Source organism: Silurus meridionalis, chromosome 17 (genome assembly GCF_014805685.1).
Source record: "Silurus meridionalis isolate SWU-2019-XX chromosome 17, ASM1480568v1, whole genome shotgun sequence".
NCBI lineage: Eukaryota > Metazoa > Chordata > Actinopteri > Siluriformes > Siluridae > Silurus > Silurus meridionalis.
Genome location: NC_060900.1, coordinates 12,700,595 through 12,719,241, shown reverse-complemented (window position 1 = coordinate 12,719,241; position 18,647 = coordinate 12,700,595). Strand labels below are relative to the sequence as shown.

Here is an 18,647-nt window from a genome sequence, read left to right as displayed (position 1 = left end):
TTCTTTAATCATGCCATCCTTATTCAAATCAACAGAAATGTACTAGAAACAATTCATTATCTAATGTAACCTACTAAGGTTCATCACATGTATTTCTTAATTTCTCAATACTCGAGTATAAATAATTATAAGGTAGTCTGTTGATCCTTCGTAGAATAAATTGTGTGTACTGCTTGAGAATTTAAAGATCATACAGTTTTTATGCATGCTGATGTGGCTACATGTAAAAAAAGTAAGTTTTTTTAATCACTTGTATATCTGTCACATATATTCCTATAAAAGAAAATCAATCAGTAATTGCCAAATTACTGTAGTCCTTAACTCTGTGTTTAGTCCTAAACTCTGTTTTCTGTTATATAGCTTTATGTTGTTTTATCTAGCCCCAGGGATCTGGAGGAACATTGTCTCATTTCACTGTGTACTGCGTCACCTATATCTGGTTGAAATTACAATAAAAGATTCTTGACTTGACTTTATATTAAAGACAACAGCAAGCTGTCATACCTCATCATGTCCCAGCATGCCTAGCAATGTGGTGGTGATATTCTTCTTGATGGCAGGATCAACTTTAGCTCCAGCACCTTGAATGACAAACCTCAGGGCTTGCAGCATTGTCTCCCTGCAGCACAAGTCAAAACATTAAGACGTGTATAGTGTTTAAAACACTTTCAACTTTCTCTAAAAGACGGTCTGGTCTGTCAACATTTTTTAATTGCTAAACCAAACATGTAGCTTTATTAGCATTTTCAATAACTAAAAGACACCTCCTCAAAACAAATTAATAGTGGAGTTTGAGAAGTTGTAGATTAGAGGTTAAGCTGTTGGACTTCTGATTGAGTTTGAATCACCAAGCTGCCAAATCAGGGCCCTTGAGCAAGGCCCTAAACCATCAACTGTTCAGTTGTATAAATGACATACAAGTTTCTTTCCCTAAAAGTGTCTGCCAAATGCCATAGAAATAATAAAAATTGTTAAAAAACTGCCTTTATATATTTATATTGGAAAAAACCTCCCTGCTAAGCAAATTTATGAGTTTATTTATTTCTAGTGTACCTGACGCCTGAGTCCTCTGCATTGCGAATGGCAGAGAGCTGCTCTGTAAATAGTGGGTCCACTTTTGTATGAATGGAAACAAGTTGTCCCAGAGCCTCAGCTGCTCTGAGCCTCACAGGCCTACTCGTGTCCTGAAGGGCCTTTAGAAATGTGGTCTGAAGTTGTGGGAGAAACGGCTTCAGCAATATGCCCACCTACAGAGAACAAGATATTTACATTAGATTAGATATATAATTGTCATTGTGCAGAGCAAAAGTACAGGGCCAGTAAAATGCAGTTAGCATTTAACTAGAGGAGCAAACAGCAATGTATATAAACAAATGAATATAAATATTCCTATCCTATCATCCGTTATACATAATTTGATTCAATTCTCAGACTAGGTTAGGTCCACGGACTGCAACATAAGGTTAAAGTAAAGACCTTGCGAAGCAGAAGGGTTAGGGTCTCAAGCAGCGCCGTCTTCACAGTCCAGGCAAAACGATCTCCGAGTATACGAATGAGTGGCCCAGTGATATTCACAACAGAAGGCCGCAGAGCCTCAGCAGAGGTCAGTTTGATGACAGCACCTAATGCACGAGCTGCTTCCTCCTTCTGCTCTGGGCTTCCTGTCAGCACGCCCTCTCTCAGAACAGGCAGAATACATGTCACTCCCTGGGGAAAGAAAGAAAAAATTGTGAGTACAAAAAGTTCACTCAAAACAAGACTCAAAAGATAAGTAATAATGTTGGTACCTTTTTGGGCAGACAAAAGCCAGGCAGATGTTCACCCTTGACTTCAGATGCTGCTGAACGGATATCTCTGTGCAAATCATCAATCAGAGTCAGCTGACTTCCGGCATCCAACTTCTGTGTACAACAATTTGTGGGTATAAATGTAAATTGGGTGAACAAGGCAGATTCTTTCTACCATCTATCATTGGGTGTGGGTGCAAATGTGCTTAAGATGTTCATTTTAAAAGCATTTTCAAATGAAGCTTTAAATATTATGAATAAAAGAATGTTTAATGTCTAAGTTAACATTTTGTTTTCTGGAGCCTTCTGAGCAAGGACATATCAACTGCTTATTACAAAAAAGACACGAAGGATCCCCTGGCTGATTTTTGTTTCCCCGCACCTTGGTAATGGAGTTGATAGTGTCCCAGCTTTGCTGGAGCACCTCAGGGTTGGAGTCATTGAGCAGGCGCACAAGACCAGAAAGTAGTGTGCGTGTGTGGACGCTGTAGTCAAGCCGTGTTCGTGAGAAGTAGGCATTTAAAATGGTAACAGATGCCTCCCTGAGTCCGGAATCTGCACCCCGTGTTGCCTCCAGCAGGTCCTCGATGATGATTCTCTGACCCACTTCGTCTTCAACGGACAAAACAACAGTCTGGCAGTTGCTTAACTCCTGCACAGCAAAAATTCAGCCTTATTACAAAAAAAGTTATGTACAGGTCATTCAGCTTTATAAAATCCATAGTAAACTGTTAAGACCAAATATAAGTATAAAGACACTGGGTAACAATTTTTAAATTTCACTGAACATTTCTTTCATTTTAGACTAGGAAATGTCATTTATTAGATTAGTTTCCTAACTTGATATGATAAATATTACCAAATAAAGCTACATGAATATTTATGGTTTTTTTAAATATTTTTTTTTTATATATATAAAAAAAAAAAAAATAAAGCAATTTTCTGCTCTAAGGGTACCTGAGGTCCCTCCTCAGTTCCCAGCTTTTCTTTGAGAGATGAGAGCAATGCAGGCAGTATAACTCCCAGGTGACGTGTCAGAGCATCACCTGTCACAGCAGACAGGAAGGCAAGCACGCGTGTATTCACTGGGGGAGAAGTGAGCTACAGAGAAGGAAAGAGTAAGCCAAGAAAAGAAACATTTAATTACAAAGAGCAGGCACAATACACCACATTATTACAGTTTGTGACTGGTAACAGTCAGTCTGGTTTTAATACAGATGGTGCGAGGTACTGATTAATCAAGGGACAAGATATATAAAAAAAAAATTTGATAAGAGCGACAACCTTGGGCACCAGGTAAGGCAGCACTGATCGACTCTTCACAGCCATTACTTGCTTCAGTCCATCAAGAGCAAACTCAGCTGTTTCCTCGTCTTCCTGCAAACCAAAAAGCAATTTATCTCTTATTAAGGAAGAGTGACTTTTGTTATGCGAGACAAAATGCTTTAAAAAATAAAATAAATAAATATATATATATATATATATATATATATATATATAAGATATTTGAAGCCCCTTTTTCTACCAAAATGAAGCTCATTCTGCATCACAGGACAGCTCTAAGACAACTCTCAACACACTGGCATAAATGAGCAAACCATAAGCTATTGTTGTTCTGATGTGACTGATGAAGTCTCCCACTTGATGGCTTGCTTTTTTATCTGGGAACTCACAATCGTCCAAACAGGACAAATAGTATTCTGTGTCATCATTATCAGAACTTTCCATACTTGAATCCACTAGAAATTAGAGGTCGACCAATTATTCTTCACTGATACTAGGGTTACAGTGAGGGCTAGTACATATATATTGATATTTGTGGAACCATCTGCAAAAATCCATACCGTTTTTTTTTTTTTCCCGGCTTGCATCCGTGGCTGGAGCGACTGAGGTCTGCTGTCATTATGAGAGCGGCCTCTAGAGGTAAATCACTGACACCACGTGCTGTTCGTTTTTTACACACGAGACTGCTACTATGTTGCATTTCATATTTGTAATTTATTAATTATGATTTTACCTAATTAATATATTCATATTTATTTAATTTTCATGATTCAGTACTTTTTGATGTATGTAATAAAGTTCAGTATTATTTTACATGGAGTGTTATGTTTGTTTTTTATCCAGTATTCATTTAATCCATCGGCTGATTAATCAGTTATCGGCAAGTACGATCGGTATCGGTAAACTGCACTAAATCGGTCGACCTTTATTAAAAATGAACTCAAACTGCCTCACTTTACCAATCATATTCAGAATATTTATTTTGAATTATTATAGAAACTCTATAAAAAAATATTTGGATTTCAGATTCTAAATATATATAGAGAACCCCAGTCTTAAAAAAGATGTTAAAATTGTTGCCATGTGTACACTGAAAAAAATGTATAAATATAAAGGAAGATGAAAAGGGGCTTGGAAAAAAAAGTCTTGGCCTCACCAGTTGCTTAAGCAGAGCAGGGAGGATGTCATCCAGTGCTTGGTGGCCAATGGTGGCATGTAGCTGTTCAAAGGTTTTAGCTGCAGCTTCACGCACATCCTCTAATGGATCACAAAGAGCTTTACGGACTGTAGGCACTAAGGACTCGGAGAACACCAGCACCTGTTAAGCACACAGAAATACCACTAAGCACTGTAATTCAAAATAAACACTAATAAAATTTTAAAACTAAAAAGACTGTGCTACATACAGCATCTTTGCTGGTGGATTTCATAATTTCGCTGAGCCCGATGCAGACACCCTGCCTCTCATCACTCTTCTCAGAGCGCAGACCATCCTCCAGTATAGGGATAATTTCAGGAAGGATCTTCTCCCCAAGCTTCCTTACTAAATCTCCTAGAGTACGAGCTGCGATCTGGCCAAGGATAAAGAGCATCTTTTAAGTACTTCAACTAGTGACTAACACACTTTCATTGAATTAATGATATTTGTAAAATGAACAAAATATCTCAAATAAACTATCAACACTTAATAGAATATAAGACCTTAAAGTACAAAAATATAATGGTGTGTACCGTTCTCTTGTCAGGGCAGGTGGAGGCCAGGAAGCCTAGCAGAAGGGAGAAGAGTGTAGGCAGGATTTCTCGAAGTGTACGTGGTGTGTTGGACACCACAATCTTCCAGACATGCAGAGAGGCCTGTCTTACCACAAGCTGTGTATCTGAGCGGCCCATATAGAGACCAGAGAGCACACGGTTTCTTCTCTCTGCTCCCAGTGCGCCAATAATGGCCTGAAGAGCACAATAAACATTTTGCTTACAGCCATGAACTACCAAGGAATTAGTTCTGACCACAAGTTATCTTGAACACGTAATTTAGATTGAGTCTTTTTTTTTTCTTTTTTTCAAACAGGAGTCTTTAGAATCAGTGCTTTGTACTAGCAAACTAAGTAAAGTGGTTTTCTTTTTGAAAAGATAAAGCATTTGGAAAGGAAGCTGCTGCATTGTCTGTGCAAAAATGTGTCCTTTGTCTAATTAAAAGTGAACAGTGAAGCAATTGGTTTAAAATGGAATGACTTATAGGTGCTATAACGTAAGTGGCATCTGAACCTATTAATTTTCCTGAGGGTTTTATTAAATGGTGGCAAAAGTAAGTCAAACCTCTTGCTAGCACCATAAAACCAAAGTGTGTATTTCCTTACATAACGAGTGGTGATATATATCTTAACTGATTATCTTTTGAGCTGCTTTTCATCAGCTTAAAAAAGGTACTTAATGTTATTTTATTTTTTCTCTACCCAATCACTTGGAAAATGTGGAACAGTTAAATTCCCAAAATTGTACAATTTTAAAACTACAGAAATTGTTGGTGATGCAACTTAAAATAAATGAATAAATCTAATAATTAAAATAATACATTTTGACTTATCAAACATGGTGCATGTACCTTGTTGGACTGAGCTGTTCCAAAGTTGTCATCCTCAGAAGCAGTCTCTGTTGTCATCTTCCCTGAAACTCCTGAGATGTGGAAAAGCAGGTCTCCTAGCAACTGCACAGAGCTGAACCTGAGGAGGGAGATATTGGCAAATTTAAAATATGCCGTGAACAATGACTTTCTTGGTAGGCTACTGTTTAGATACAAGCCATGCAACAGGCACTGCCTTCGTTAAAGCCTGTGTAAAGTTCATTATTTTCAATGTAGGACCTGCGGCTTATAGACAGGTGCCGCGTATTTATGTTCAAAATAAAAATCTTTGTAAAATTCAGCTTATATTTGGGTGCGCTTAATAGTCCAGAAATTACGGTACTTAAGGAGCATTTGTGCCACCACTAGCAGTCTGGTCAGTCAGATTACTTAACACCCTGTTACCTCCTAATGCTTAGCTGGCTAGCCAAACTAGCACAACAAAATGTACTACTGCTAGTCCACCAAAAGTTTGTGTCTCATGTTTATTACTTATTGTCCTGAGTATTCATTTTATATAAGGTGTCCTATACTGTGTCCCCTCAACAGTATTATAAGAGTGAGGCAATTTTGTCCCTCACCTGATCCTCCAGAGGTCATCAAACAAGCCTTGTTCCAGCTCAGGCAGCAGCAGGGCAATAGCTGTCTCGGCATACATACTGATGATGCGCTGACCTGCTCTCAGTGCTGTATCTCTTACATACTCATTTTCATCAGCCAAAGCCTGAATACACAGAGAAAGAAAGAGAAGGAGACATTACTTTTCTTTTAACAAAATATGCCTTTCTATTAAAAGCTTTAGCAGATTCAGAAAATAGAAGAAAGAAGAAAAAGTTCTCATCTCTACATATCTGCATTGCTAGAGAACTACAGCATTTTATTCTTAATATTGTTCAGAGAGATTAAAAACAAGGGATACAGTGGAGTTTAAACATTTCTGATTAGCTCTCATCTCTTTAATGAATAGTTGTCTAAGTATGTTTAGTTTCCATACTCATAAGGATATTGATTTTTAAGAAATCTAATCTATCCATGATAATACAATAAATGTCTTTTGGTGAGCTTCTGGTCAGAGTAAATTAGATTGGACATTTGAGAAAATAAAGTGTATTACCTTAAGGATGCAGGGAATAATCGGGCCTACATAGGGAGTGAACCGTTCACCAAAGGTGAGTGGGAGATAGATGAACATCATGATGTAGCCATCGCGCACATGAGAAGCGATGTCCACTTTGCTTGCTGTCTGAACAACATCAGGCATCAGTTTGTCCAGCTTCTCAACACCTAACCCAGCCATCACCTCTGCTAGACCTACAAGAGAGAGAGAGAAAACTTATTTTAGCTTCATTATTATACTCAAAATTACTTCATCATTAATAAAAACATTGACAGCTCAACAGAAATACTAAAATATAGAGAAGACAAAGAAAAGCAGTAAAAGAAATATGCAATTATGCAAGATGAATTAGTAGCTGTTATCATATAGACAGATTTAATAAAGTAGCTTTTTCTAGAAGTTGTGGTAGTTTTCATCATCCACTGTGGCCATAAATAAACAGCATGTAATTGCCATTAAAGCAACCAAACACAGTTTGTTACATTTAAAATAGATTTAGAAAACTGGAGCAACGTGGTTTATAGTATAACATCTGGCCAACATTGAAGAAATCAGTATTGCAAAAGAGGGAACCATACAGACTCTCTTATCTCATAACTCTTAAACACTCTCAAACATGTTTTGCTAGGTCTTTGCTGTTAAAGTGATTCGAAAGATTGTTTCTCTCACCCTGTGCAGCTCCAGAGCGATCCACAGAACTCTGCTCAGAGGCTAGAGTCTCCATCAGCCATGGCAGCAGATCATCGAAGCAGGACTCACCCATGCCCTTGACCATAGCTCCAAGTGCTTTTGCTGACACGGTCCGCACCTGCCAGAGCAGAGAATGTGCACTCTTAACAAGGGCCAGGACAAAACGGTTCTCTGGTGATATAAAATGTATATGTATGTATACAAGGTTTTTTTTTCTTTTTTTAATAATACTATAAAAAACCTAGATACACGAGGGACAGAAGGTGTATGAAGATATATGCAGATGATATCTCCAGATTAGTCAATAAAGCATGGATAACCTCTGGTACAGGATCCAGCAGGGATGACTTGAGCCCCGGAATCACACTAGGCAAGTATGGAGAGAGATCCTGAACCAAGCACAAAATATCAAATAATTAAACAGGATTCACAAGCTTGGACAAACTAAAAAAAAAAAAAAAAAAAGACAACCATTTTTTGCTTAATACATGCTTAACAAATTAACAAGAAAAGCTAGAATCGAGACATTTTGAACAGCATCACATCAAAATGTTATCAGAGATCATGAGCACACCTTCTGGTCAGTGAGGGAATACATGTTGCCGATGATCTGTGCAGCCATTTTGCGTGTGTCTGTCGACCGGTCCTGAAAAGCCCTCTGGACAATGGGCATGATGAGAGCCAGTGAGGGAGCATCGATAAAGTGCACAAACTTGGTCTCAAGCAAAGTTTGTAGACAGTGCTGGGTCTTGTGTGATGGGTCCGTCAGAGCATCCAGTAGAATGGGAGTGATTGCTAAGAACCCAGGGAAATAAGTTAACAATAAGAGATTCCACCACTTATTAAACATAGAAATATGAAAAATTATGCACAAATCCATTAGAGTTAACTCATCACCTGTTTATCTCCTTTATATGTGAAAAAGTGTCCTGATTTCTTATTTTTTTTGGCATGTTTTTCACACTTTTATTCAAACTAATTTAAATATTAGTAAAAGATAACAAGTGAACACAAAATGTAGTTTTTTAATTGAAGGTTTTTATTTTTGAGGGAAACAAAATCCAAAACTACATGGCCCTGTGTGAAAAAGTGTTCGCTCCCTAAACCTAATAACTGGTTGGACCACCCTTAGCAGCAACAACTGCAATCAAGCGTTTGCGATAACTTGCAACGAGTCTGTTACAGCGCTGTGGAGGAATTTTGGTTCATTCATCTGTGCAGAATTGTTGAATTCAGCCACATTGGAGGGTTTTCGAGTATGGACCACATTTTTTTAAGGTCATGCCACAGCATCTCAATAGGATTCAGTTTAGGCTGTTACTTTTATGCCAGACAAAATGGGACACACCTTCTAAAAAGTTAAACTTTTGTCTTGTCAGTCCACAGAGAATTTTCCCCAAAAGTCTTGGGGATCATCAGTTTTCTGGCAAAACTGAGACGAGCCTTTATGTTCTTCTTGCTCAGCAGTGGTTTTCGTCTTGGAACTCTGCCATGCTGACCATTTTTGAACAGTCTCATTCTTATGGTGGAGTCATGGACACTGACCTTAACTGAGGCACGTGGGGCCTGCAGTTGTTTGGATGTTGTTGTGGGGTCTTTTGTGACCTCTTGGATGAGCCGTCGCTGTGCTCTTGGGGTCATTTTGGTCACTCATGGGAAGGTTCTCCACTGTTCTATGTTTTTGCCATGTGTGAAAAATGGCTCCCACTGTGGTTCACTGGAGTTAAAATGCTTTAGAAATGGATTTATAACCTTTTCCAGACTCCAGATCTCAATTACTTTCTTTTGGTCTACTTCACTTTGTCAGGCAGGTTCTATTTAAGAGATTTCTTGATTGCTCAACAGTGTGGAAGTAATCAGGCCTGGGTGTGGCTAGAGAAATTTAACTCAGGTGTGATAAACCACGTTTTTAACAGGGGGCAAACACTTTCACACGGCCATGTAGTTTTGGATTTTGTTTTCCCTCAATAATAAAAACCTTCATTTAAAGATTGCATGTTGTGTTCACTTGTGTTATCCCTCACTATAGTTTAAATTAGTTTGATGATTTGAAATAAAGTGTGACAAACATGCAAAAAAAATCAGACACTGATGAGCAAACTCTTTCACACCACTATATTTATTTATGTGCATTGCACAATATGAATGAGAAAAGATGCTTTAAGGGCTAGGGAAAGTGTGGAGGATGGCATTAGGAGCCAAACCAGAATGATAGAGGAAAAACATTCAAGAACAGGAAGCTCTTCCACAAGCTGCTGCCTATATTTAATTATCTGATAATATGCCTATTTTGCTCTTACCTTGGATCTCTGGGTTACGGATTACAGAGCCAATCTGGCGCAGAGCCTGCTGCCCGGCCTTCTGCACTTTGACGTGCGAGTCTGTGAGAACTTCAGTCAACTTGGGCACAATGCTGGGCAGACATGATGACAGCTGTTTAGGGGCACAAAATGCCATTGCACCAAGCAACTCCACTGAACCTGCAGAGCACAGAAACACACCCTGATTTAAAAAATGTATTCTTCGCATAAACTTTTCTACTATCCATAAATATTTAACGGTTAAATCACAGCTTGTGGGGACAGACAGAGCAATCACAAAGTTATTATTTCTAAGTCTATCTTTACTTTGCTGAAGGCTGCTCATATATCTAGAAGTTAGAATTTATATTATATATATATATATATATATATATATATATATATATATATATATATATATACACACACACACACACACACATATGTGTGTGTGTGTGTGTGTGTATATATATATATATATATATATATATATATATATATATATATATATATATATATATATACACACACACACACATGTATATGTATGTATGAGTGTGTGTGTGTGTATATATATATATATATATATATATATATATATATATATATATATATATATATATATATCTCTATATATATATATCCACACACACACACACATACATATATATACACACATACATACACATTTTATATATATATATATATATATATATATATATATATATATATATATATATATATATATATATATATATATATATATAATGCCCTCGAATGTATTGAAACTGCAACGCCCTTTATTTTATTTTGTATTTTTCTTTGATAATTTCTGGATATTTACAGCTTATTTAATTAAAAAAAAAACAGGTGATGTCACCATCTAATGCTTGTGCTGAATATTCCTTTTCAATCCCATAGCATGATGTTCATGTTGGTTTATTCTTGTTAACAACATAGAACCTTTAAACCAAGAACTGATAGACTTTACATATTTTAAGAGGGTACTCTTAAAGAACAAAAATTACCTGTTAGTCATATGCTGGATAAATGGGTAGAAACCCAATTTAAACCCAAACGTCTTTAATGTGTAACACAACAAAACAAAACACTAACCTTGCCATTGCTAAACTTTCAAAAAAGAATATAGGTGGTTGTAAGGATCACAGAGAAAATCTAAATGTTGAATTCAAACCTGCTTTGGTCCTCCAGGACTCTTCCTCTAGGGCTACAAGAAGAGATGGCAGGACCAACTTCACACCATGAGCACTTAGATTGCGCATTACAGCTTTGGCACAGTCATCTGCTGCCTGGGAGGCAAAGAAGAAAAGAACAAGACCAGGTAAAAACTGGAGAAAAAAGACAGAAAGAACAAGGAAAGCAGAAAGATACACGTTTGTGTATACCTCTCTGACATACTGGTTCCCATCTCCAAAGCAGAGGAGAAGGTGGGGCAGCACGTGTACTACATATGGCTCGAAAAGTTTCCCCAGCATGTTGCACAGCATTTCAAATGCAAACAGGGCACCTGAAAACAAAGAACATAAACTAGAACGGTATGCACAAAAAATAAGATAATATTTATATACTGCTATATAAATTCAGGAGAAAATTTATATTTAAATAAATAATTTAAATGGCCAGCAGCAGGGCATTTCCTGTTTGTTTGGACAAAATGTTCTAAATATTTGATTTTTTTTGTGAAGATTTATGTTTTTATGTATTTGTTTATTCAATTCAGCTGTACCTTGGAGACAAATTGATTACATTGATGCAAATAAAAAAAAAGATCTATTTTGAAAACCTTTATAATTTTACAAATACACATTTTAGCATTACTATTATCATAGCAACTATTAGCATCACTAATTTGTGTGCAATTTCCTTAATAACCAATCATTTATTATATTCAAATCGCATACCACAATAGCCCTTACTGACCAGTTTATTCTAAGGTTATCTGTACATCATTTTTATACTTTATCATGCATATGCAGATGAGATTTAAGAACTATATAAAATACCTAGAAATCGAAATTTGAGCACTCACCCTCTCTGCGTCTAGCATTCTTTTTGTCTTGAATGGCATCAGTGAGCGTGGTCATAATGTCCTGCTGTTTGAGAGAGAGGATGCCCAGGCCCTTTACTAAGCCGGCTAAGCCATAGGCAGCACCTTTCCTCTCTGCGTACTTGTCACTCTCTAGCAGCAGCTGCAGTAGCTTGCGCACCATGTCACCCGCATCCTCCTTTATAGCAGGCACCAGAGGAGGCAAGCAACTGGCCACAGACTCCTGGACCTGTAGAAATGAGTCACATGCTGCTTTGACATTCTGATCTCTGGTAATTTCCCCATTCCAATATTTAGACAAAAGTTTGGACTAGCACTTTCAAATTATTTACAATGCTCCACACAATTCTCATAGTAGGGGTGTAATGGTACACATATTCGTACCGAACTGGTTCAATTCAAGGACTTTCAATTCTGTGCACGTGTACTGAAAGCAATCTGTGTTTTATGTGCCAAACATAATTAAAAGCTGGGTTCTCTAATGAACATATTAAGTGATGAACTGCAAGTTTGTTTAGTTTCTGCCTCGCACTTTGAGTGCAGTGTCACTGTGGCTACTCACTCTGTACCAGAAACATGATTTGTAATGCACATGTGCAAAAAAACTCGCCAACGTTTTTTACGATATGGATTCTTTAGTGCTTTAAGTCCAGCTTCAAGAATATCTCTTCAAAGGACAAATTTCTGAGAATTCTGCACATCAAGTATGGAAGGAATGAATTCATTAATAAATAACTCTCTCACCAGTTTCTTAAATGAGGAACTTATTAAAGAATGCTAAAATAAGTCAAACAGTTAAGTAGAACATATCAAGAGAATTAAATATAAAATGTAAAATACACACACATATACACATCTGTATATGCACATACACTTATACTGTATACACATTTACCCAAAAGGGGTATAACAAATGTGAATTAATTTGATTTCTCTATGTATACAATTTATTTAATCAATTTAATTTGTGCCAATTTAATTGTAATTTTGGATTGCATTCATTTGATTTATTCGCTTTTATATATATATATATATATATATATATATATATATATATATATATATATATATATATATATTTTTTTTTTTTTTTTTTTTAACAAAGCAGCACATTTAATTTAAAATTATTATAAAAAATATAAACTGCTGATGTTCACAAATGTTAATAATAATAAACAACGTTAATAAAAAAATGAAAAGCGATTTTGTTTTTCAATTCTTCCTGTTCTTATCTGTAACTGAAATTTTTACTTAACAGTGACTTAAAAACTGAAGTACACATCGAACCATGAATTTTGTGTACCGTTACACCCCTATCTCACAGTCCATTTAACTTTGTTACATTTTTGTAACCTGCTAGTAAGTTGGCAACAATAATGTTAAGTTTGTAAGTAAAACAGCAAATACTAGCTGCTCTAATTAGCATATTGTTCCAACCCTATGATTTATTTGTGATTTAAAACTACAATTCTGGAAAAGAGACATTGTTAACCTGCTGAGAGGGAGTGGAAAGGGCAGTGATGAGCTTGGCGACTATGGGCTTGACTTTTGGGTCACTCTTGTCCAGATGTTTAGCCAGTGAGCCCATGAGGATGACCACACTCTGACGCACTGAGTCATAGCTGGCATCCTGTGGGGCGTTCTTCAGAAACTCCTCAAACACGGGCAGCAGAGAGTTCACATTGTCCTAAAATATTTACACATTTTTACATTAAAATCTTTTGGCCATAGTCTAATAATAATAATGAAGAACATTTATAGTAAGTATAGCATATACATTTACATCAAGAATTTAAAGAACTTGCAGTATTATGTATACAGTGTTAAGTTTGAAAAATCACTCTTCAAATCGTTTTGTTCCAGGTGCTAATGTTAACAGTTCAGATAAAAAGACGAAGGAAAAGTCAAGTGGGAAATTTTGGATGGTGAGATACCTTGCCATGGGTGTTGAGGACAGACAGTGCAGCATCCAGCATGCTTTGCCTCACTTCACTGTGTCTGTCGTTGAGAGCATCAGGTACAAAAAACAGAAAGATGGGAGTCACCTGATTCTCTCCCAACCACTGAGAGAGCTTATTGAGAGCCAGAGCTATCCCGCACCTGCAGACAGGAAATGTGTCATTCCAGTGCCCATCTTTGCAGACAGGAATAATATTACTCAATAAGCATTAGCTTTACCTTGCTTCCCACTGGTCAGGAGGTGCTTCTGAGATTACTCGTCCCAAAGCATCCAGGACTGGTGGTGGTCTCTGCAATTTTCAAGGTAAATGATGTGTTACGTATTGACCAATGTTATCTATTCTAAAATAATCAAGACATACAAACATCAGCCACAACATTAAAATCACTGACAGGAAAAGTGAAGAATACTGATTATCCTGTCACAATGTGAGTGAAAAATATTGCACAGTAAGAATGCTTTTAATAATAACAAATTGGAATGTAAATAAACAGAAACAGCAAATATATAAATATTACCATGAGTATCGCCACATTACTGTCTAGCGTCCAACGGTCAAATAAAAGACTTGCATTTTACAATTTAAAACATTTAGGACACTTAACCATAACACTGTAGTTTTGAACATCTCATTCCACTGCAAAGTAAAATAAAATGTATTCTTGTCATTCTGGAATAATCCCCAGACTGGGCCTTATTTAGGCAGAAGTAAGAAAGACAAAGCCTTACATAAAGTTTCTTCTGGTAAAGCTCAGTAAGCTGGGACAGAACAGTAGCTGATTCTTCCAGGTATTGGCTCACAGCACTGGATAAAGCCTCGGCTGCAGCTGCCCTCACTGTTTCCTCATGGTGTGTTACATCTTTGATAATCAGTGGACACAGCTCAGGAACCAGCTCTAGACACAGAGTCTGCCACAGCCTAGAGAAGTCAAAATATGCATAAAACAACAGAGTGAGAACAACCACAAAAAGCATTTAAAGAAGAAAAAGAATGGCTGAAGTATTACTGTCTGATTAATGACAAAAGTAATATAAGCTAAGAAGACAATTTCTTCATTTAAGCTGGTAAACTAATGCAGCTTGTAGGGCAGATATGAAATGATGCATGACAACTATAAAGAAATTGTATCAATGAGATGGAATAAAGACTCTCAAGAAGTCATTCATTCATATTACATACACAGGGCCGTTTCTAGCCTTTTTGGTACCCTAGGTGAGATTTCTATTGTCACCCCAATGGCCTTGCCCTCCCAACACATTGTTCCACCCCCACACCATACAAATCCTTTGCAACGTTTCATAAAAAAAGTTTAAATGTTTTTTTATGATAATGAGCCCCTGATGGTATTGACATGATGATTAAAGACTTTTAATGCAAGTAAACATGGACAATGTTCCCAGGGGGGTGAGGGTGGAAGGGCAGAGTCAGTGTTGACAGGTGCCCCCCAGCTGGTTGCACCCTAGGCAACGGCCTAGTTTGCCTATACCTAGAAATAGTACTGGCACACTCTAAAACACATACGTTTGAGTATCAGGGCATTTCAAACATGTGCTTATGAAGATGGAGAAACTAGCAGATTATAAGTACACTATAAGTACACTAGATACAATACAAGATAAGTGAGGTACATAGTAGTTCCTGAATTCTACTTAAGATTACACAGTACCTTTCAAAATAATTATTAGCATACCCAAATTGAGCAAAAATCTTTGTATATTATGTAAATTAATACTGAATAATGTTGTACTACTCAAACAACAGAAGAAACTATTTATATAAACAAATTAGTTATCTTAGTAATATTTATTAGTAATATAAACCCTTCCCCCCCAAAAAAACAAAACAACTTAGTTTTCCTTTGCTTAGTCCCCAAGAACACTGTCACACAGTCACACAGAATTCTACCACATATATAGTGCCTTCCAGAATTCTTGTCACCCGTTATTTAAACTTACAAATTAACTTATAAAAATATAAAGGGACTTAAAATATTCTGATCGTAGAAGTGGAGTAAGATCCCACTACATGCGTCTCTAATAGTTAAACATTATTAAATAATTTTAATAATGGGCTCAGCTATTGAACAAAATTTAACATAACTTGACATAAATAAATAAAACGTATTTATAAAACTATCCTGAATACTCTGAATCACATGCATACTATTCATTAGTGTCTGGAGAGAACTGTGAAATGTGTAGATTTTTGAGAAATGTTAGACAGTGATGTATATAAGTGATGCATTTTAATGTGAATAGAAATTACTAGACTGTATGTATCTTCATATGAATCAAAGCACCTCAATAAGGCAAGGAAAGCTACAAGAAGAGTAAAAAAAATGGGCCATGTAATAACTGGGATAACAGTATTGGTTCCTTTGATGCAAATAATTACTGAATTAAATAAATCACTAGCATCGTCAATGCAGCTGTTTAATATATTCAGGGATTTATTCTAAGGCTGAAACAACTAATCGATAATGAAATTTGTTAATGAATGCCATTATTGATTAGTTCAGCTGCTCAAGTTACAGGTTAGTGTGACTAAGATAATACAACCGCTCGCAAAATGGAGCAGAGTACCGGGTCAACCAGCAGCAGTAAAAAATTAAATGCAAGGCATGGGAGCATTCTATATTAAACGCAACAAAAACACTGTAACCTGCAAGTTATGCAAAGCAGAGCTTGTGTGACATGGAAGTCATGCACAAGCACATGAAAAGAAAACGCAGCAGTTTCAGATAAAGGCAAAATATCAGAGCACTGTAAGCAAAACTGTAGTTAGTCAAAGAAACTTAGAAATATCAGAGCTGCTCAAGTTACGGGTTAGTGTGACTAAGATAATACAACCGCTCGCAAAATGGAGCAGAGTACAGGGTCAACCAGCAGCAGTAAAAAATTAAATGCAAGGCATGGGAGCATTCTATATTAAACGCAACAAAAACACTGTAACCTGCAAGTTATGCAAAGCAGAGCTTGTGTGACATGGAAGTCATGCACAAGCACATGAAAAGAAAACGCAGCAGTTTCAGATAAAGGCAAAATATCAGAGCACTGTAAGCAAAACTGTAGTTAGTCAAAGAAACTTAGAAATATCAGAGCTGCTCAAGTTACGGGTTAGTGTGACTAAGATAATACAACCGCTCGCAAAATGGAGCAGAGTACAGGGTCAACCAGCAGCAGTAAAAAATTAAATGCAAGGCATGGGAGCATTTTATATTAAACGCAAGGCATGGGAGCATTCTATATTAAACGCAACAAAGAACACTGTAACCTGCAAGTTATGCAAAGCAGAGCTTGTGTGACATGGAAGTCATCATCATTTGAAAATGGTTTAGTTTAATGAAGTGCTATTGTGTAAACTGTTTGTAACTTCGGGACAGTCGCACTGTATATGTTCTGTCGCAATTCGCGAGCATCAGGTTGCGCAATGACCTTGCATGCAATATAGTGATGGATTCAATTAAAACAGTGCAAACAAAACACTAAACCTAAAAGCAGCAAATAACTGCAGCTGTAAATGATCACATTTCTAGTCACTGTTGTGGTTTCCAGTGAATGCTTATGCATTTGTACAAGAATGCATTTTTAATTTTTTTTAATCCAACCTGTTACTTTTACATTTTCCCGTTCCACTCTATTTTTATAGCATTTGTCTACCACAACAGTTAGATTATCTTTTTTCGAACGTGATTTACTGTGGTTTCACTACGTTCAAATTACCAATGTTTGTATATTTAATTTATGCATATATATATATATATATATATATATATATATATATATATATATATATATATATATATATATATATACACACACACACACACATACACATACACACACACACAGTAATTTCCGGACTATAAAGCGCACCCATATATAATCTTTGACAAAGATTTTTATTTTAAACATTAATAAGCTGCACCTGTCTATAAGCCACAGGTGTCTACACTGAAACTAATGAATTTTACACAGGCTTCAACGAAAGAGAGTGTCTGTTACACGGTGTAACGGGTGAAATATGTTGTGGCTCCTTTAAGAGCAGAGCGGCATTTTGGGAATAGGCTGCCGCCGCATTTTTCCGGTATTACTGCATGTGTGCAAGACCGAGGATTATGTCCTTATTATTTTCTGATGCTTATTTCTAAGTTTCTTTGACTAACTAGTAACGCTGTTGCCAAGAAAAATAAAAAAGCAAGAGTTTTGGAAACCTGTCTGTGCTTATATGATTTCTGTTGCAACTGTTAGCGAGCTCTCCCTTCACCCAGACTCAACGCACTACAACAGCTTGTATCTAAACAGTAGCCTACCAAGAAAGTCATTGTTTACTGTCTTTCTTCTTCCTTTCATAACTATTTCTCTCGGGAGTTTATCTTTTGGCATCGTCGTGCATTTAAAAATTGCCGTGCTGATATATATTTATATATATTTATATATATATATATATATATATATATATATATAACTTTCAGCTTCTCCCATTAGGGGTCACCACAGCGGATCATCTGTATTCGTGATCAACATGTTCGATATACAGTGGAACCCACTTATCTCGACCTCGGTTAACTCGATAACCCTATTAAGTCGACGTTTTTGAAGTGGAACCGCCAAATTCTCGCTTTGTCTAAGCATTTTTTTTATCGGTTATGTCGACACTGTGCAGCCGCAGAAGAACTTTGCGAAAGTGGCGGAAAAATCAAGCCTTACAGATGCTACAGGTGTTGTATTGTATACTAGTGAATCTCTGCTGTTAGTTAGTGCACATATGCCTTTTGTTGTTAAATGTTATGCGATGAACGGGAGGCGAAATCCGCTTGG

At 36.7% G+C, this 18,647-nt stretch overlaps 1 protein-coding gene across 1 annotated transcript in view; it reads right to left on the bottom strand.

Moving 5' to 3' along the window:
* Positions 1-18,647, bottom strand: part of gcn1 (GCN1 activator of EIF2AK4) — a 47,901-nt gene that overhangs the window by 6,985 nt on the left and 22,269 nt on the right. The window contains exons 30-53 of the mRNA XM_046870937.1: positions 14,556-14,745; positions 14,045-14,115; positions 13,801-13,966; positions 13,359-13,553; positions 11,849-12,095; positions 11,205-11,326; positions 10,994-11,108; positions 9,799-9,978; positions 8,073-8,293; positions 7,819-7,887; positions 7,478-7,616; positions 6,806-7,002; positions 6,273-6,415; positions 5,674-5,791; positions 4,803-5,018; positions 4,478-4,642; positions 4,228-4,389; positions 3,072-3,164; positions 2,745-2,888; positions 2,170-2,439; positions 1,788-1,901; positions 1,477-1,707; positions 1,054-1,247; positions 505-619 (exon numbers count right to left, since the gene is read on the bottom strand). Coding sequence (XP_046726893.1) covers positions 505-619; positions 1,054-1,247; positions 1,477-1,707; positions 1,788-1,901; positions 2,170-2,439; positions 2,745-2,888; positions 3,072-3,164; positions 4,228-4,389; positions 4,478-4,642; positions 4,803-5,018; positions 5,674-5,791; positions 6,273-6,415; positions 6,806-7,002; positions 7,478-7,616; positions 7,819-7,887; positions 8,073-8,293; positions 9,799-9,978; positions 10,994-11,108; positions 11,205-11,326; positions 11,849-12,095; positions 13,359-13,553; positions 13,801-13,966; positions 14,045-14,115; positions 14,556-14,745 — 3,877 coding nt within the window. The remainder of the gene's footprint in view (positions 1-504; positions 620-1,053; positions 1,248-1,476; positions 1,708-1,787; positions 1,902-2,169; positions 2,440-2,744; positions 2,889-3,071; positions 3,165-4,227; positions 4,390-4,477; positions 4,643-4,802; positions 5,019-5,673; positions 5,792-6,272; positions 6,416-6,805; positions 7,003-7,477; positions 7,617-7,818; positions 7,888-8,072; positions 8,294-9,798; positions 9,979-10,993; positions 11,109-11,204; positions 11,327-11,848; positions 12,096-13,358; positions 13,554-13,800; positions 13,967-14,044; positions 14,116-14,555; positions 14,746-18,647) is intronic.